The 21,584-nt window shown below is 38.2% G+C and overlaps 1 protein-coding gene across 2 annotated transcripts in view; it reads right to left on the bottom strand.

Moving 5' to 3' along the window:
- Nucleotides 1-21,584, bottom strand: part of usp4 (ubiquitin specific peptidase 4 (proto-oncogene)) — an 81,162-nt gene that overhangs the window by 43,274 nt on the left and 16,304 nt on the right. The window contains exons 4-7 of one of the 2 annotated variants that reach the window (XM_041191771.1): nucleotides 18,851-18,977; nucleotides 14,132-14,277; nucleotides 8,481-8,542; nucleotides 1,128-1,280 (exon numbers count right to left, since the gene is read on the bottom strand). In XM_041191771.1, the coding sequence (XP_041047705.1) occupies nucleotides 1,128-1,280; nucleotides 8,481-8,542; nucleotides 14,132-14,277; nucleotides 18,851-18,977 (488 nt within the window). The remainder of the gene's footprint in view (nucleotides 1-1,127; nucleotides 1,281-8,480; nucleotides 8,543-14,131; nucleotides 14,278-18,850; nucleotides 18,978-21,584) is intronic. The other variant, XM_041191772.1, reaches the window with a different exon arrangement.

Below are 21,584 nucleotides of genomic sequence, written 5' to 3'. Positions count from 1 at the left end.
TTGGAAAATGAGTCCAAATATTTTACCCCAGAGAACATATGAAATGTGCAAATTTAAAGAAATGTCTAGGCCAGGTAATAGCCTCATAACAAATCCAACTTTATACTGTAAAAATGTCAGTATTATCTGCTATTAAGACAACCATACAAGACAACACCATTAGGCATCAAAATTACACCTCACCAATATGGCAGCAAGAAGTAAAAAATGGAGTAGCAACTCAAAATCTTAAACAAGTCAACCAGTATTCTTCATCATGAGACACTTTTAAATTGTTGGGGTTTTCCCTACAAATTAACAACACTGTAAAAGTTAGCTGGGCACACCCACAGTATAAAGGAAATCTGACAAAACAGCCGTGCAATGGAGTTTCTCAATGCTACTTTTAACTAGTTCAAAATGAATGGTACACCAAATATTCATCTGAAAATATTACAAAGAATATTTGGTGTACCATTCATTTTGAGGTTTGTTGAGACAGTGGACATAAACTGAAGGTTCATTATTACAGCATGTTCACAAATTTTATTTAAAAAATGTTGAAACACAAACCCCAAATCAACAACAGAAGAATTGGGATAAGAAACAACAACCTTACAAAACTGCTAAACTTCCAGGAGATAGATCAAGACTATAGTGGAATAACAGAAGGAAATCTTCATTTATCATTACACTATAGCAGCAACTGGTTAACTGTTCTTCAGCTATAAAGAGGCCATGCTACAAAGAAACCACAATCTCTCAAGATATTTACACCAAGAAATTAATTAAATTTCAAGATACCTCCATAATTGCTTTTGAAGGAGAGGGAGAACACCTGTTCTTTCAAAATTTAATAGATGTAAATTTCTATTTCACAACCATTTATGATATAACTTTAAGTCAGTCAACTGAGCAGACACAACAGGGACCTCAATCTGCAGTCAGGCTGGACCCTTACAGCCTTATGTGAAATTGCGTATGGCAGTTGAATAGGATAATTGAACAAAAAAACGAAAAATATAAGTTTAGGTGTGAGTGAAGAAAGGCAGTGAAATTAAAAGCCACCAGGTCACATTTTTGAGTTTGAATTAAAAACTGATCAAGTCATTTAAGGCAATGTCTTTCCACCATGCAGGCACACTCACCCCCTGGTGGAGCTGGAGCTGTTTAATATGTAGCTGGAGTTGCTGCTCTCACCATTAGAGACTGTAGAAGGGGAGGACAAGGACGAGTAGGAGTTGCAGCTAGTCGAGGATTTTGGAGAGGTAGATAAATTTCTGCTGGTGGCAGTGCTGGATCTGTCATAAAAACAAAGGCACGAACACTGATTTATAAATCATATTGCCAGATGCAAGGCAACACTGTCAAGACAATGCTTTTTAAGAGCAGTCTTGCATGCCTAGCAATACAATTACGCAAAAAGCTAAGCAAGGGGGATTATAAATGTTATTCTGACAGAAGTTAATTGATCACTACAGAATGTTAACTGGAACAGAGTTTGTATGTACATCTGTCATGAGGACCCCTCATTGCCTCCGGTGATTTCAGAAAAGCAAAACGGAAGAAGTAATAAACAATGGAGGAAAAGAGATAAAAAAGGACAGAATATGTTTGGTCATTGTGTTATAGGGTACTGGGAGAATGCTAGAAACCTCAGTAGGTTTCCCACAGCTCTACCTTGTAACAATGTGTAACAAAGAAAAATGAAGAATACACATTTCCCATCACAAATACAAATACACAGACATAATCCTGTCATTGTGCAGCTCAGTCCTCTCCGGATAAAAAAATGAAACTAGGGAAATGTACTCTCCTGCGAATTATAAAGTAGTAGTCTGGACGCATGGTCTAGGACTGTCACTGGAAGCTGACAATTACCGACTATTTTTTAATTCCACTTTTTAAAATTTAAAAACACATTTTTCCTGTTGCACAATAACATGCTTACACGATGAAGCTATTTTTCATGACATTTGGAGCATTACTATAACTAGGTTCCTTTGCTCACTCCTTTTTCTACCAATATTGTCTCTAATCCATCATTCCTACAGATATTGACTCCTTTGAGATATGATTCCATGAGTAGCAGGCACCATCAATTTCACAGAAGCTTTTGGGTTATTCCCGACATCATAACTGAGCTTGATCTTGCTTTTACCTTAAACCTATACAAGTGGACTTGCAGGCCATTGGATAGAAATCAGAAGCAGGTAAAAATCAGATTGCCCCCTTTGACAAATGGACTCTGAGGCAAACTGCAACATCTTCACCACCTGGCTGAAGTCAGCTAATTCCAACACAGATCAGAAATCAAACCAGGGCCTTCCTGATTTGTATAGTTCAACTACTCACCAGGTTAAACCAGCTAAGCAAACAGGAAACCTATTGGATGCGATCTGAAAAAAAAGCTGAATCATAGCAAAATCCAATTTGTCTAGAGAATTTAAATCCAATAATATTTCTGTGGATGTGGTATATTTGGATTTTTAGAAAGTTTTTGATAAAGTCCCACATAAGAGGCTAGTGTGTAAAATTAAAGTACATGGGATTGGGGGTAATATATTGGCATGGATTAAGAATTGGTTAGCAGACAGGAAACAGAGTGGGAATAAATGAAAAAAAAAACAAAAACAAAAAACTGCGGATGCTGGAAATCCAAAACAAAAACAGAATTACCTGGAAAAACTCAGCAGGTCTGGCAGCATCGGCGGAGAATAAGAGTTGACGTTTCGAGTCCTCATGACCCTTCGACAGAACTAGGTGAATCCCAGGAAGGGCTGAAATATAAGCTGGTTTAAGGTGGTGTTGGTGGTGGTGGTGGTGGGGGGGGGGGGGGTGGAGAGAAGAAGTGGAGGGGGGTGGTGTGGTTGTAGGCAAAAGCAGTGATAGAAGCAGATCATCAAAAGATGTCACAGACGGCAGAACAAAAGAACACAAAGGTGTCGAAGTTGGTGATATTATCTAAACGAATGTGTTAATTAAGAATGGATGGCAGGGCACTCAAGGTATAGCTCTAGTGGGGGTGGGGGGAGCATAAAAGATTTAAAAATAATGGAAATAGGAGGGAAAAAGAAAAATCTATATAATTTATTGGAAAAAAAGCAAAAGGAAGGGGGAAGAAACAGAAGGGGGGGGGATGGAGGAGGGAGGTCAAAGACCTAAACTTTAGGTCTTGACCTCCCTCCTCCATCCCCACCCCCCTTCTGTTTCTTCCCCCTTCCTTTTGCTTTTTTCCAATAAATTATATAGATTTTTCTTTTTCCCTCCTATTTCCATTATTTTAAAATATTTTTAAATCTTTTATGCTCCCCCCACCCCCACTAGAGCTATACCTTGAGTGCCCTGCCATCCATTCTTAATTAGCACATTCGTTTAGATAATATCACCAACTTCGACACAAACACACCACCCCCCTCCACTTCTCTCCCCCCACCCAACCACCACCACCACCTTATATTTCAACCCTTCCTGGGATTCACCTAGTTCTGTCGAAGGGTCATGAGGGCTCGAAACGTCAACTCTTTTCTTCTCCGCCGATGCTGCCAGACCTGCTGAGTTTTTCCAGGTAATTCTGGGAATAAATGGGCCTTTTTCGGAATGGCAGGCAGTGACGAATGGGATACCCACAGGGATCAATGCCCCAGCTATTAACAATATATATCAATGATTTGGATGAGGGAACCAAATGTAATATTTCCAATTTTGCTGACGACACAAAACTTGGTGGGAATGTGAGTGGTGAGGAAGATGTTAAGAGGCTTCAAGGTGATTTAGACAAGTTGAGTGAGTGGCCAAATACATGGCAGATGCAGCATAATGTGGATAAGTGTGAAGTTATACACTTTGGTAGGAAGAACAGAATGGCAGAAGATTATTTAACTGGTGATAGATTGGGAAACATTGATGTTAAAAGGGACCTGGGTGTCCTTGTACACCAATCACTGAAAGCAAGCATTCAGGTGCAGCAAGCAGTTAAGAAGGCAAATGGTATGTTGGCCTTCATTGCAAGGGGACTTGAGCACAGGAGCAAGGATGTCTCACTGCAGCTATATGTGGGGCCACACATGGATTATGTATAGTTCTGGTCTCCTTACCTACCAAAAAGATATACTTGCCATAGAGGGAGTGCAGTGAAGGTTCACCAGGCTGATTCTTGGGATGGCAGGATTGTCGTATGAGGAGAGATTCGGCTGACTAGGCTTGTATTCACTGGAGTTAAGAAGAATGAGAGGGGATCTCATTGAAATGTATAAAATTCTGACAGGAATGGACAGACCGGATGAGGTCTAGAACAAGGGGTCACAATCTCAGGATACAGGGTAGGGCAGTTAGAACTGAGATGAGGAGAAACTTCTTCATTCAGGGGGTGGTGAACCTGTGGAATTCTCTACTGCAGAGGGTTGTGGAGGTCAAGTAACTGAATTTATTTAAGAAGGATATTGATAGATTTTTAGACTCTAAAGGCATCAAGGGGTATGGGGAGAAAGCAGGAATATGATGTTGAGATAGAGGATCAGTCATGATCATATTGAATGGTGGAGCAGGTTCGAAGATCCGAATGACTTACCCTTGCTTCTATTTTTCTACCAAAATGCCAGTGAAATGTTATTGTTCATTACAGTTTTAAAAGTACTTTAGCAAAATCTAAATAGAATTTACACTTAGAAGAGTGATTTCAAACAAAAATCACGTTATTTAAATTGTTGACGTGGTTGTACAAGGCTCAAATTATATAAATGACAAAGTTATCTAACTTAGCTTTATTCTTCAAAAAATTATTTCCCATATATCATTGAATCAAGCCCTAGTTGCCAATGATCTAGTAAAGAAAATTACTGCAAATTTTCTTCAATAATCTGATAACAAGATTCTCCTCTTTCTGTAGTGCAATGGGTTAGTTCAACTATTTTTAAACCCATGCATACAAGTACAGCAACTTTTTTCATGTTTTCCATGATTACAATAAATGATAGTCCACAAAATAAACAAGGAGAACAGAAGGTTTAATATGCGAAGGATGGACTTCAAAGGTTGAACCAATAGAATCTTATTTTTCTAGCTTTATTACTACAAGATTCTAACTAATAGAAACAGCAAAGATGGACTCTGCACATGTTTAATATTTGACAACGTTTGACCAGGGAACAATCCCAGCCCCCCCACAATCTTAACTGCCTGATAACACATCTTTTTGGCCATAAAAATCTAAACGAAGTAGACGTTCAACAGATACCAAGGTACCCTGGCAATTGAAAACAAACATTTGCTACTGTTTTAGACTATCAAAGCTTTAATATGAAATAAAATGAAAGACAGACTATTGCTCTCAAGACAACTACACACTTATTGAAAAATGAAATCAAGTGTATGATATTGTGCAACTCCATGCTTAAATAATCACACTCATATCTATCTCATGGTAAATGATAGTCAATAGTGAAAACAGGACATTCTTTAACACCCACATCCCAATAATTAACATGTTTAGTTGATCTATAAGTGATGTCTAATTAGATTTGCCTTTAAAAATTTAATGGAAGGTTAGAGTTCTGATGCAGACAATCTGAAAGTGCCAAAATATTTGTATTCACATAAAAACAAGCTTTCACTATTATTCTTCAGCTACTTCTCTTTCCCCAGTGTTATTAGTATCCACCATCTGAATAAAATGGCAAGGTAGAAAAATGTAAATGATGATTTAACTATTTGCTTTTATAGATAATAAATAACTTTAGAAACTAACAGATTGAAAACATAAATCTCTAGGCACTGACATTTAAAAACGAAAGCTGATTATAAATGCACAGTTCTCCTGTCTTTTGTAAATATAAACTGCCCAAAATACCTGACAGTTTGTCTAGATCCACCCTTTGGCAGATCTGATGAGCTGTCACGAGATGCGCTAATTGTACTACTGCATAGTGCTTGGAGATTGGTGACAGGTAGAAAAGTAAATTGTTGTTGTCAAGCAACAGTAACCACAGTGTAAAAGCACCACTATTTTCTTCCCAGCTTCCTCAGACTACATACCCTCTTTGGCCCAAACATCAAGTAACCTAATTTCAGACATCCACCAACAATAGTAATTCTAACAAGAAAGCACGAGGCAACTTGGGCCACCTGGCCTCTCTGGAACACCTCTACAAGAGGACGGCTGACAGTGAAAATTCAGCAAGTGCCAATCAAATTGCAAGTCAACTTCAGGTATCCACACTTTTTCCTCGAGTATGAAAGGAAAATAAACCTTGCTTTTTTGTTGTGTGCCACATGTCAAAGCACTTCAAACAATTACTTAAGAGTACAATAAATGTGAGAAACAACTTGGTATTTATAAGTGCCTTTAGCGTAAGCATTCTCAAACATTCTCAGACAAACAGTGACCACAAAGCAGTAGAGATATCAAGCCAGAATATCAAATGTTTGGCTGGAGGTAGGTTTTCAGGAACATCTTATAGGACGAGAGATTTAAGGAGAGAATTCCAGAACAAGGCCTAGACAGCTGAAAGCGTGATTGCCAATAGTAGAGTGATGGAAATTGGGGATGTGCAAGAGGCCAGAATTGGAAAAGAAGTGTGCAGGTGCAGTGCAGGAAGAGGTTACTTAGATAAGCAGGATCAAGACTGGGGGGGGGGGTATCTGAATGCAAGGATGAGGGTTTCAAAATTGAGGTGTCACTATACCGAGAGCCAATATACATCAATGAATTTGTGTACGAGATCTTTCAAACAGCAATATGACGGCTGAGCAGTTGATATTTTTTGATGTTAATAGAGGAGTATTGGATAAGATATTAGAGAACACCCTGGTCTTTGAATAGTGTCATGGAATTTAAGGTATACCTGAACCACCCAAAAAGATAGATAAGACCTTGCACAACATTTAATCCAAAAGGCTAGCAACCTTGGTACAGTACTGCACTGGCTTGTTCGCATGGCTCTCATATCAGAGTTACAAAGTTCAAACCCAACTCAGAGAATTGAGCTTACATGTTTGTACCTAGGTTGGGCTTCAACTTTGAGACCTAATGGATGAAGGCAGTAACAAATAAAGACAAACTTACACTGCAAAAAAAATTATGCTTAATTGATTATAAAACGCTTCACAACATCCAGAGGTTGTGAAAGGTGTTATAAAAATGCTTTCTTTCAAATCGAACCCACAGAGCAAAACTGCAGAATACTGATCGTTACAAAGTCAAGACCACAAACAGAATAAATCAGAATTCCAACAACTTTCATGTTCTTCCATTTATAGTCTGTACACAATCTTAATTCAAAACATTCAGCACTGGAATGCAGCGAGAATTTTTTGGGGTATGTTGGTTTGTTGTAATAAGTGAATGTTTGGGGATCCTGAAAAAGACAAACTTCAAGTCAATTGATTACTTATTGATTTGAGCTACACATTACAAATTGCAAGTCAAAACATTTGAAATGCTCCAAAATACAAAGCAGTTCAAATTTTGAAAGTCAACTCATAGCAACTGCAGCGTTTCTTTTCATTTTGATCTTTTTAGTATTAGGGGTGACTTCTCTCATCTGGCTAAGGTTGCGCAGTGAGCACCTTGAATGAGCTAAGTAGGCCTGCTGCTGCTCTGGTGGATTGAACTTCAAAATAAGCTGGTACCTTGACCATGCAAAACTTAAAGCCACCACTCCTAATTAAAGTTTTTGGAGTCAGCCAATCAGACACTATTTTTTGATTAGGATCTCACCTCTAAACTGGGACAAGGGAAGAAAGGGTGCCGCTAAAACATCAGAAAGAGAAAAAGTCAAAAACTGGCAGAACGTTTAAAAAATATTAAGTGATTTCAAGTCAGAACGAAAAAGTAAATTAAAATATACTGGGGATATGCAAGACATGGGAAGCACAAAGGAAGAACACAAGCCAAGCACACATACCTATAATTCCCTCTCCCCAACAATCTGTTAATTGCCTGAAGCTACTACAATACATGGGTAATTCCATTACTGAAATGAGGGGTTGATTTAGTATCACTGCCCCTATTCTTAACTTCCAGCACTTTAATTTTCTTCTTTCCCCTTTTTCTGAAGGCACTGACTTCCATAGGTATTAATTATTCCCCAATACCCAAAGTAGCATCACACTCATAAGTAGAGACAGCCAGAAATATTGAGTGGGAAGTTTAGTGTATTTCCCATTTCCCCCTTCCTAATTGAGGGCATTGAGATTTCTGAAGAGATCACAGCAAGACTGAAAATTGAACCCGTCCTCCTCAGGCTACCCAAAAAGGACAGCCTGTCCTAAAACCATCTTTAAAGACGATACTAAGGGTTACAAAATATGCTGAGGAAATGTGGACACTAAATGCACACATTTACTGTTACATGGAGAAACAATTCAAACGCTAATTTCAAGGACTTTTGCAAGAAGAAAACAGGATGCAGACATGCTCATGTTGCCTCTAGAGTTTTAATGTTAAACACGCATTTCCACTGCCTCAAGAAATTATGGTATACCATGTTATCATAACTTACTTTGTTTGAGATGTTTGTCTTGGCCATGTTCCATCATCATTCTTCTGTTCTATTACTAAAACCTGGAAAAAAGGTATTATACTCAGTTAACACCAGGTTAGTGTTACACAGCACAGCCAGGCTGTCTGCACTGGGACTTAAGTTTTAAAGAAGTGGCACCTCTCGCTATTCTTTTTTACCACATTTACCCATCTAAGACAACAGACATGTAGCTGGCTCTCATTTCTGTGTTAATGCCATAAGATAATCAATGTGACCCTATAGATAAATGCTTAGTCTCTGCTTTGTCCCTTCAAACGCTTTAAATGAGAACCTGTATATGGTGTATTACCAATGAGAATCAAATAGTGCAGAGCTTGATACAACGTACTAAATCAGCAGGCTTGAGGGTATGCTGATTTGAGTTTTCTCCCCACTTCACCCAACCTGATCCCACATCAATCAACAAAGCTACTCTTAACTAGGTATCAGAAACTCCAAATTATTTCTGATCCTTTATGGTGGTGGCTGGATTCTACTAGCCCTTCCCACATCAGTGTGGTTACAATCACAAGGCGGATCATTACACCTAAGAAAGAGGAGGGTAGGCCATTTGGCCCCTCAAGCCTATTCCACCATTCAATAAGATCATGGCTGATCTTTCTGTAGCCTTAACCTATCTGTCTTCCATAATCCTTAACTTCCTTGTGGATCAAAAATTCAGGTCACTTAGAACATTACAAGAAACATATTAGGGTTATGGAAAGGTTGGTGAAGTTCTACTAACAGTAGAAATGAAAAATTGTGAAATAATTGCTCAACAAAGACTTTTTAAAAAAAGCTGAAACAGCAAAGGTCAAGGGCATTTCGATCAGGCATTTTCAAGTGTGAAAAATGTTTTTTCCTAGTTGGTAATTGGAGGACAATAATGGCAGAACTCCTCCACAAAGGATTATTACAACATAAATAGTTACAGAAACAGGGATCATCATTTAAAAGGGAATTGGTTTAGAAACAGAAAAGGAAGAATACAGTCAAGAGTAGTGAAAGATTAGGATAGATGGTTCCCATATGGCTACAAATATAAACTTGTTTCAGTCGCAAGTCATGGAACCAACACAAAGCTTCAGCTCACATACTAAAAACATCTACCTGCTGTAATGCACCATCTGTCACTCATACGAAATCAAGAATTCTCTTAACGCAAACAGGTCATCAGCTACAACCATCAATATGCATTACCTGATACTTTATAGCAGTTGCAAACATGAAATCTGCTGTGCAACTGTCAGCTTTAACTTCAATACATGCCTGTAAACTGTATCACAAAACTAAAAGCTCATGCTAACAGTGACTCACTTGAAAAATCAAGCTTTATTTGAAATAAAAACAGTCACAGCTTCTGCAGTCCATACTTCCCCATTTCCCTTTGCTTTCTTACTATTCAATCACATCAAACTCCAGACTATATGCCTTCATCACCTATCAAGCAGGGATTTTGGTTGTTCTTAATAACACTCATACATGAACTGGGAGAACCGCTGAATACAGGTAAAAAGCATGGACAAAAACACCTACTTTAAAACCATTTGTCTGCTCCTTACCAGTAGATCATAAAGATATGCACCGAGTTAATGATTTAGAAACTCTCCTCCCAAGCTGCATAATTTAACACCTTTAAGCAAGCATGTTACATAGCCCAAAGTTAAATGCTGGTTTAGTTTTGATAAAACAAAAGTATTGTGCACCTGAAATATAAACAGTAATCTCCCATTAGCTGCTTGTGGGGTGGATGCGCAATTAAGAGAGAACGAGAGAGAGCCAATTAGACTGATTCTTAGTGTGGTTGTAATAGAATTACCTCAGCGCTCATAGATTTTATAAGGGTGAGGAAGGTTAAAAAAGACAGAAAAAAAGTCGTGCTTGCCAAGACACTCCTCTTGATCACTATCCAGTGGTGTGTGGAGATATTCAGGGGAGAGAAAGGTTGGTTTCTCATATCTTATGCAGTCCAGCAGCCTGATGACTCATTGCCTTGGCTCAATGGAGGTAGACCATTTGTATGACAGGAAAGCCTGATCTGTACTCACTCAAAATTGTCATGTGCACATCTAATGGGGATTGATGGAATCTTAAAATAAAAAAATACAGCGGATGCTGGAGATCAGAAATAAAAACAGAAAACGCTGGAAATATTGAGCAGATTTGGCAGCATCTGTGGAGAGAGAAATGGAGTTAACGTTTCAAGTCCAATATGACTCTTCTTCGGGGAGTTTTTCCAGCACCTTCTGTTTTTATTATTGATTGAACCTTGGCTGATTCTCTCCATCCAGCGCCCATGCTGCCATTCTGGGCTAAAACCAACTACCTTACCTCAGGCTGGATTTCAAAGCCCTGATGTTTCTACTGGATCACCAAATCACTGGATAAGATAACAGCTACTGGGTGGAATCAACACGGCACATTATACATATCTTTAAATAAAAATAAAGAACTTTTCACTTAAAGAGTTTTTGAAACAGGATACCTTAGGAGGGAACTGTATGGTAGTAACAATTAAGACTCAGATGCAGCATGAAGTCATCTAAACTTGCAACTGTATTAAAAAAAATAAGCAAATACAATTTTCAGTGGCAAAAGTCTATAAAGTCTAAATTTAGTATCTAATCCTTTTATCAGGCAAGCATAAAATGAATCAACCTTGCAGGGAAAACTTCTGAGACATTTTGACGCAATATTTTCTGTTATTCACTATTCAAAGCCCTACATTCATGCCACAAATCTTCAAAAGGCAATAGTCTAAAGAAATCAGTGGCCAAAGAAAAACAGAATTCATTTCTTACCACTCCATATTAAAATATTATATCTTGGTAAGTTACAACATATTAAGCCAATCCAGATGGATTAAGCCGAATTACGGAAATTGCCTTATAAAAGCTTCTTCAAAGCTTTAGCTTCCTGAGTTCTAAAAATCTTTGTGCTTTTATTCCCAGGCTATAGCATCATAAGTCTTTCAACGGGATTATGGTTCTGCAATTCATCAAAGCCATCTTGCGCGCTATTTGAAAATTATACCAGAAACTTATGTATGAGGAACTTATGTATCTCCAAGCCCTAGCATTTAACAATTGACAATATTTTATAATATTTTAGGTTTCATGTAGTGATGCCACTATTCCCAGTCAGAATGGAGATGGTGGGTTAACTTTCCGGACAGTCATGATTGGAGGCCACACTCCTGTTAGTGATGGAGACTAATTTTATGCACATATTTTAGATTATGTAACTATCCCCCACCTACTACATTTTGTTGGAGCAATCACCCTGCTTTATTGGGAGAAGTTGCTGTAGTTTTGTTCATGAGTTCTGTTTATTGAAGTTCATAATGACTCCTTTAAATATACTCTAAATAGATTTTGCTTGCTTTGCTGTTTGCAGAATAAATTGATGCTGTTGCAAAGTACTGTTTGCTGCAAGTACCAACCTGCCTGCAACTAAATGGCTGATGGTGGTACCTCAACAGGCACCCTGAATATTTTATTTCCAATGCTACCATAGGCCAAGCTGACCGATCCAACTGGCTTCAGAGCTGTGTTACGAAATGAAGGCTTCCTGTAACTTGCCAAATAAATGCATATCATTCATCACTTCAGGGTGCTCTCAATAATAAATTTCCTGGTCTTGTACAATCCCAGACATGTAAGCCACTTCTCATTTCAATACATAGCTGACTGAACATAGGACATTCACCCAAAGTTTCGGAATCTGTATGATGCAAGATTTTATAAAGTTTTACAAGTCTCCAAAATCAAACATCTTAAGTGATTAATTAGATGAGTCAGTGGCTGGCCTGTCTACACTGGTTTCACCTCATGTATCTTGCTGAAAACCACTCCACTAAAGCTAGAGTATCACAAGTTTTTTTTTAAAAGTTTCCACGCTTGAATTTTCATGAGTCCATACAAGATTTGAGATGAAAGTCAAAAAATCTAAAACACGTTGATTGTTATGCAATACAATTAACCCATTAAAAAATGCAGATGTAAAATTTAACATTGTTGAAACCAGTACAACAGATGTTGTGTTTCCACAGAAACTCAATGCATAATTATAGATCAAAGTACAAAGTTGTTAATTAACATAGGATTACACAGGGTGTATGGCATAGAAACATTCAGCCTAACCAGTCTGTGCAAGTGTTTATATGCTGCTCGAGCCTTCTCCCATCTTTTCTCATCCAAATCTCCCAGCGTAACAATATATGTCCTTCTCCCTTATATGCTTGTCTAGCTTCCCCTTAAATGCATCTAATCTGTTCGCTTCAACTACTCCCTCTGGTAGCGAGTTCCACATCTCACCACACTTTGGGTAAAGGAATTTCTTCTGAATTCCATATGGGATATCCTGGTGACTATATTGTGCTGATGGTCTCTAGTTATGCTCTTCCTTACAAGAGGAAAGAATCATACTGTATCCACGCTATCTAAATCTTTCATAATTTTAAAGGCTTCTATCAGGTACCTCTCAAACTTCTTTTCTCAAGAAAAAGAGACCAAGCCTATCCTGATATGTATATCCATGCATTTCTGGAATCAAGCTTCCAAATCTCCTTCACACCCTCTCTAATGCCTCTGAATCCTTTTTATATGGTGACCAAACTGCATGCAGTACTCCAAATGTGGACTATTCAGGGTTTAATACATGTTTAGTGTAACTTCCCTACTTTTCAATTCTATCCCTCTAGAAATAAAGCAGAGTGCTTTTTTTTTTGAAAAAGTAGCCTTGCTAACTTGTGGCACAACTTTTAGTGATTGATGTATTTGTATTCAAGAGATCCCTTTGTTACTCTGCCCAACCTAGGCTCGCACCTGCCAAGTAATAAGTGATCTCCTTATTTTTCCTACCAAAATGTACTACCTCACATTATGTGTTGAACCTCATCTGCCAATTATTTGCCCATTCTGCAATTTATTAATGCCTTCCTTTAATTTGTTGCAGTCCTCCTCCTCAATGCAAAATATGAATAGCAGTGGTCCCAGGACTAATCCTTGTGCATTCTGCCACCCTGAATAACTACACTTTACTCCCACTCTGATTTCAGTCTTGAAGTCAGCTAGCAATCCATTCTGCCACTTGTTCCTTGACCTTATTCATTAGTCTATTATGGGGGGCCTTATCGAAGATCTATTGAAAATTCAAATAAATTGCATCTACAATCTAGGTAAATTATATCTAATTAGTCTAAATTAATTCAGTTGCAATGAATATGCCCCATTTATGCCACAAGAAGGTATCACAGCTTACAGTCCTGGCAACAGAAATGACGGAGTAGTACAGGATGGAGTTTTTGCAATTTATTGGGTAATGGCCACTAAAAAATCCCTACATATGACTGTCTCTAAAAGTGACCTTTTTAGAACTAAATTTCATCTTATTATGGTGCTCAACTTTCTTTTTGGGGTGGATGGGGAGTGAAAGAAGGCAAGGTGGGGCAGGCCAATGCGGAGAGGGGAGGGGAGGTGTAAAGAAAGCTGGAAACACATCTGCAAAATCGTTTCTTACAAATCATTTTATGTTTTACCCAAATTGTACTTTTTACTTTTCCAAAACATGTATTGTCATCACTCCCAGCCCCACTGTCTCCATATAGAACAGCAGAATGTAATACCCACCTGCCCCTGATACAGACCAGCATCTTGTACAGTGCTATCTGGCTTGTTAAGCTGTTCGTAAGTATTTGTCATGTATCTATTCCACAATCTCGTCTCCTTTCCAACTGAAATATTGAACAGTTTTCGCATCTCCTTTTCTATCGTATCTGTTGCAAGAAAGAACACAAATGTAATATGGCAATTAAACATGCAAATTTATTAGAAATGTTGGTTATCAAATATAACAATCCTAATTGGGCAACTGACCAACAGAAAGCAAGGTCCTTTTGGAAACATCCACAAGAAATAACCAATTTTTAAAATTACAATTGGAAGGTTAATTTGCAGAAAATTTTAATTACATGTGTTTGAAAGCATGATGTGTACCATGTCATTGATGCTGTGTGGACAATTCAAGGCTTATTTACATATGAACCTATGAATTAAGAATAGGCCATTTAGCCCCTCGAGCCTGCTCCATCATTCAATAAGATCATGGCTAATCTGATTGTGTTCTCAACTCTATGTCCTGCCTGCCCCCAAAAATGTTTGACTCCCTTGTTGAAGAATCTACTTGCCTCTAGCTTAAAAATAGTCAATGACCCTATCTCCAACGGTCTCCGGAGAAGACAGTTCCAAAGACTTACGACCCCCAAAAGAAAAACTTTCTTCTCATATCCGTCTTTTTAAACTATGTCCCCCAGCTCTAGTTATGTCCTCATAGGATCTTATATGTCTCAATAAGATCACCTCTCATTCTTCTAAACACAGATGGAGTTTCAGCAGAGAGTAGACAGAATTCAGATTTTAGAGTCATAGGGGTCTACAGCACAGAAAAAGGCTTTTCAGCCCATTGAGTCTGCGCCGGTCACACAAGTACCTAACTATTCTAATCACATTTTCCAGCACTAGCCTCAAAGCCTTGTATGCCATGGCATCACAAGTGCATATCCAAATACCTCCAAATACTTTCTGTGGGAAAAATCAGAAGAGAAATCCTTTTAAACTGAGGCACCAAAACAAAAAGGGGGCAATTATGGCACAAACTGCTAAAAATTAAATTTCATAATCAAAAGCATATATAGCTTGTGGCATGCAAGATGTGGCTGCTTCCCAGGGAATGCTGTCTGGCTTGGGTAGCGGAGGAAGGGGTAGGCAAACCAAAGACAAATATCAAAGTTTTCAAGATATTAAGGGGAACAAATAAGGTAGATAGACAGAAGCTATTACTGCCGGTTGGGAAGTCGAGGAACAGAGTTTATAAATTATAGCCAAACTTTCCAGGAGTGAAGTTAGCAAACATTTCCATGCGCAAAGTGAGACAGACGTTTGTTGCATCAATTGCAGTTTGCAGATAGAGCTTTATCAGTTTGCAGAAGAGAGCTATATGAGTTGTTCATTTTAAACCTGCACTGGTAGATTTTTGTTAACCAAAGGTATTAAGCGATGTGGGTAAAGTTGGGTATATGAGTTAGGATGTGATCAGCCATGATCTCATTGAATGGTAGAACATTCTCAGACAGCTAAATGATCCACTAATGTTCCTATATCTTGAATGAAAAACAAGGATTCCTAATTCAAGAGTAAGTAGCGTAGAAGCTTGGCTTGTTGAGACACAGATGAAACAGTCTGGCATGTAGAAGTAATGATTATATAACACCAGCCTCCAAAATCTAAAAAGCACCATCTTGCACCACTTCTCCAGCCACACATTAACATGCATTATCTTCCTGTTTCTGTGCTCACTAGTATGTACAACTTGGGAGCAATCCAGGGATTACCACCTTTGAGGTCCCATTCTTTCATCTTTTCCCCAGCTCTTGAAACTTTGCCTGTAGGACCACAACCCTTTTTCTCTTAGTCATTGATTTTAACATGGATTACCACTTCTGGCTGTTCTTTTCACCTCTTACAGAATGTCCTTTACCTGTTCATTGATATTCTTTCCTCTTTCTACATTGTTCACTTTTCCTTTTTCTTCACCCATTCCCCAAGTCTTAGATTATATTATAAACTTGATATATAGCTGAAAGTCATCCAAGCAACTCATACCCTATTATTGCAACTGCTACAAAATAAACCAGATGCAGTTAAGGAAGAAATTTGAAGACACGTACATTCAATGCTCGATTCAAAGCAAATTTGAAACAACTGCAAGTTTAAATACCTTCCCAGAGTTACAGGTATGCAAGATGTTGGATTAAAAAGCAATTGTTTGCTGCACATTTCAGTTTTATCAAGTATGGCTACCAAGATGCCACATGCTTCACTGATCATAAGGTTTAGAGCTAACTGACAACATTAACTCTCTTTATCCAGATGCAGTCAGAAGTGATTAAAGTTCCACCTTCAATTTCCAGTCACAATTTATACTCTAGTCCTGAGAATAAACCGGTTACCACTGCTTTAATGGCTCTTTTATCCATAATAAGTCGGGCCAGATTGAAATCACTCATTCAACACCAGAAGGAAGCAAAGTTAGAGAGCTAGATTGCCATCCATTAACTGTATGAATAGGTGGTAAATCTAACCCTAGAGTCTGCTAAATTGAGTGCAGATCCGTAGATGGCAGTGTATGACTGATCTGTTCCATGTGGGAATCTGAAGGAGTGCTGTACACAGCTCAAAGTGAGATTTTACATTTGTCCCCTCTCATCCATAAACAGCTAGCGTGCTGCCAACTGTTACATCTGCCTTGGACAGCTGTTATCTTGTGGACCAGGAATTATAATAGAAACAATACATATGGTTTATTTAGTAGGGAGCAATAACCCACAACTAGCAGACCTGAAAAACTATTTTCACAGTTTAGCAGCTCAAAATTTAAATTTGTCATTTTCTTGGCTGCAATGTAATGTCATCATGTACAGTGTGACCTCTTACATACTCTCAAAGCTGTTAAGGCACTCAGTTGTCCACAAGTCTACAGCCATGAAAATTGCTGCAGAAAATACTCCCTGCCATAAAACACCAGTGAGTCAGAAACAGGAGGCTGCAAAAGGAGAAGCAAGAATCATGAGCCAAACATACACAAGAAATGATACCGGCTCTTACGGTAAGTCTATTAATGAAAGTCTCAGTCAGATTTGACATTAACCAAGAAATTTACTGCAAAAAGCTGAAAATATATCATGTGCTTTTTCCATCTCTGCTGCTACCAGCTCTTCTTGATTTACCACTGCTTCTTTCAATTATGTGGTCTCTCCTATACCCACACCTTCGGATGAACCCCTCCCTTCTGCTGGTTGGGAAAGGTGGTGTTGGTTGAGGTGGCAGTGGTGGGCTAGTTGATCCAGGCCTCAATTTCTGGTACTGGTGTTGGCTTGTCTGAGTAGTTGCTATCTTAGCGTCTACTCTTCTTGCTGGTTCTCTTCTAATTAGTTACTCAATAAGTTAGTTATAAAGTACAAATCTAAGCTTGTGCCTTTTTTAAAAAAGTTGAAAGATAAATGTGTGCACTGCAGAATCTACATCTTGTCCCAGAAGGTAGTTGGAATTGCTGCAGGAATTGATATCAAGGTTAGGAACATAGAAAATAAGAGGTGGTCATTCAGCCCTTCTAACCTGCTTCACCATTCTGCTAGATCATGACCATTTTCTCACACTTATCCCAGTATCCCTTGATGTCTTTAATATCTAGAAATCTATTAATCTCTGTCTTGAACATACACAATGACTGAGCTTCTACAGCCCTTTGGGGTAGAGAATTTCAAAGATTCACCACCGTCTTAGTGAAAAAATTCCTCCTCATCTCAGTCCTAAATGATTCTGAAGCTGCTTTTAATAAAAGACCTCAAACACCAAATCCACACTTACATGTGCTTGTAACAGTTAGTAAGTATCCCACTGACATATTCATTATTAGTGAACATTGTGACTTAAACGTTTTTCTTCAAAAGGAATTACGTTAACCTATACAAGACATGCCGCCAATGTTAGTACTTTAGCTGCAGAGTCATTGAGTGTTGCATTTCCACATTACTGGTCAAAAGCAGCCAGGAGATGATATGACAAATTTTATCTGTACAAACATTGCAAATTTCCACTAATCACAGCTCACCTTATTCTGACTGCCTTGCAACAGTTTCAAAAGAATAGCAAAAACAAAAGTCAGAAGAAAGCTTGAGGCACACCCTGTAGCACTGCTGTGTTCAGTGGAAACATTTGCAGTTCACTTTACACTATAAATTGACTTCCAAAACAGCCATGCATAATAAACTCTGGTTTCTACAAAACCTGTTGAAGCTTTTTGTCTTGCACTCATCAGGATACTTTGCAAGAATACCCATGAAAGGGGAAAACAACATTTTTTTACTGTATGTGAAGAGAGTGCTGGTTGGTTGGCAAGTGGACTCTGCTTGGTAGAGGCATTGCCATGGAGAATGCAGCAGTGATGGTGACTGACAGTTAACTGCTGAGCATTGTTTGAAATTTAAACCAGGCAGCTTGACCAATTAGGATCAACTGTTTTCCCCTTATACTGATATTCTTGCTAAGTGTCCTGATGAGTGCAACATGAAAAGCTTTGACATCTCTTTTTTCAGCTATACTCAAGTTCTGTACTACCAAACGACTATTTCTATATAACCCTTGTACTTCTACACAACTTAGTTTAATGTCAAGGTGAACGGCTATATGATGCAATGCCCAGGATCAAAGCATGTTTTTTTTTAAATATCGTGCAATCTCATTTTACTTTTAATGATGTCCCAGAAGCAACACAGAAATAAAGGGTTTTACCTATGGTGTCTGCTTTGCTGAAATGGCGCGTCACCACATTGTCCATGTTGTTGTTCTCACATAATTTCAATTCTAGGAGGTAAACCTCTACTTTACAGTGCTTTACAAACATTCCATGCTCAACCACCTGTGAACAGAATGCATCACTGCATTAAAAAACAAACAGCTAACAGATCACGGAAATACATGACAGAGAAACAAAGGTTATATTTTTGCATGTAATACACAATTTTTTTTTAAGTCACCCTTTTTTCTACCTTTCAAATATACAGGCATGAGTGCCTTTCCAAGCCAACCAATTCTGTCAGATCTCTGTTAATTGGGTTCTGAAATTGGTAGGAGGTTTCCCCTTAAGTGGTTATGGACAACTATGTAGCCCTAACTGCCCTCTCTCTAATCAACTGACAAGTCTAAATTACCAGGTTGAGTCATTTACAAAGATAACTCAAAATTACTGCCATCACTTACATATCGATATTAGAACTGTTGTGACAGATGAGTGAATTTCATGCTTTCACTTCTGTGAATCCATTTACTGAACACTAAAATATTTGATAATTAGTAGATTAAAAAGAGCATATCTGGATTTTACTCAGATCAATTCAAGTCTAAAGCACCATGCTGTAATCCATATAGCACATCAAATACTTTTTAAATAACCATGATATACAGGTAATGAAAGAAGTTAGGAAATGGATTTTCATATTCACGGCAAGAATATTCTTCAAACATCACATGGATGCATCACAGCAGAGTCTACACACATTTAACAGCCAAGTTCAGATACTATTCAGATATTGTCCTTTCACAAGGAAACTGAATTATTTAAACCAATTTCAATCATTGTCTACAAAGTTACAATTAAACTATATGTGATTTACTCAATAAGCTAGCAATTTTAACTCCCCAGTGTCGCTCCTACCAGTCTTTTAAATACATATAAAATATGGGCAGAATGCTAGTACATCACAATGGAATTTAAAAAATTTAACGTTTTGACTGTGGCTAGGTACCGGTACCTATAACATTAATGGATAGTAAAAGAATGATTGTGCAGCCTATACATCCATGACAAAATGTTCACGGATTTCAGCATGTACCTTGAGCTGTATAGTTCAAGGGGGAGGGGGAGGAGACAGCGGTGCAGATGTACACCAGTTTACAAAGATAAGGCAAAATAGATTGCACACTAGGGTTTTTTTTTTACCTCTTAGATTCAAGTTTAGCCCAAAACATGTGTTGGCTGTCTATGAATCAAGTCTCTGCTGTCTAAACTCAGTTCCCAATGGGCATGGGCTTGCAACATAAAATCACACCCATTTGAACACCAAACAACAACCTCAGTCTGTGTCTAACTGACTAGATCTAATCTGTGAATGATGTTGGTACTTGGTAACCAAAAAAGGTAAAGGCTTTACTCAGTGTAAACATCCTTCACAAGCAGTCAAAAACTGACACACAGCTGAAGTTAAAAAGCTGTTTCTCATTAATAAGCAACAGTTAATGAATGTGCAAAGATATTAACTGTTCATCTAATTTAGCAAAATACAAGTCATAAAGGTACATGAAGTAATGGCCAAGTTCTACTCTTCTACCTGAAACAGCATAAAATTATAGACCTTTGATAATCAACTCTACACATTTTATCCTCAAGAAACATGCTAGTGTCTCCTCTTTCATCATACCAAATTACGATGAACACGTAATAAGCACAACATCTGGGGTTGAGTTCAGACACCACTTGTATAAGCACTGACATATAACACTTAGGCATATGTGACAGTGCCTGGCCAAAGAATTTAAAGATGAAGTTTTGGAATTCAGACGCTCGAGTTTGTTTTTCGCACTAGGCAAAAACAAAAGCAGCTGCCAAGAAATAGCACGGTAATAGCTACTAACCCTTTGGCTTGTGCCTGATTGAGCAAACCTCAGTTGTAAAATACAGTATAAACAGAGCTTAAATTAACCAGACTAATGCCTTTGCAACATCTTCTCAATTCAGTTGGCCCACCAACAGCTACTTTCCATATTAAAATCTCCCCCATTCAAAGATTGTACTATTGGTACAGAATGTGTAGCAGATACTGCATGGATTGCAGCAGTTCAAGAAGGCAGCTTACCACCACCTTCTCAAGGGCAACTAGGAATGGGCAATAAATGCTGACCCAGCCAGCAAAGCCCACATCCCATGAATGAATAAAAAAAATACTGGTAAGTCATGTAGAGGTTTACCTCCCAGAATTGAATGTCATGGATTTTGATCAATAAATCAGCGAATTATTCATAAAATCTAACTTTCTTGATTTCGTTGTGGTAACATGGCTGCTCAGAATTGAAATACATGCCAAGCAGAAAATTTAGTATCACTGAATTTCAGTGGTCAGATTACATCCCTTGAAAGGTTGCTGTCCAATTCCCATTAAACAATTCATTTTATTCTTCTGATTTTTATTACGTCATTGGGCAAGGAACATATTAGGGGAAACTTGGTTTGATACCGGTATTAAGAAGGTTTGCCTTAAGTTTTATTGGCTATGTTCAAACTACATATATAGCATAGTGGGTACCTTAATGGATGAGCAACCCATGCAAATTTGGGTTTTACGTTCAATTGATTTGGTAATTTGTGAGCTGGCACCATTAAAGTTGCAGGACTGTTTCCATTTTCATACAAATGACCCCAGTCCCACAGTGTATAAGCTCACCCCTAAAGCCCACTGGAGTTGTCAAGCAA

Source organism: Carcharodon carcharias, chromosome 7, assembly GCF_017639515.1.
Source record: "Carcharodon carcharias isolate sCarCar2 chromosome 7, sCarCar2.pri, whole genome shotgun sequence".
Lineage (NCBI taxonomy): Eukaryota > Metazoa > Chordata > Chondrichthyes > Lamniformes > Lamnidae > Carcharodon > Carcharodon carcharias.
This window is presented reverse-complemented; position numbering and strand designations above follow the sequence as displayed.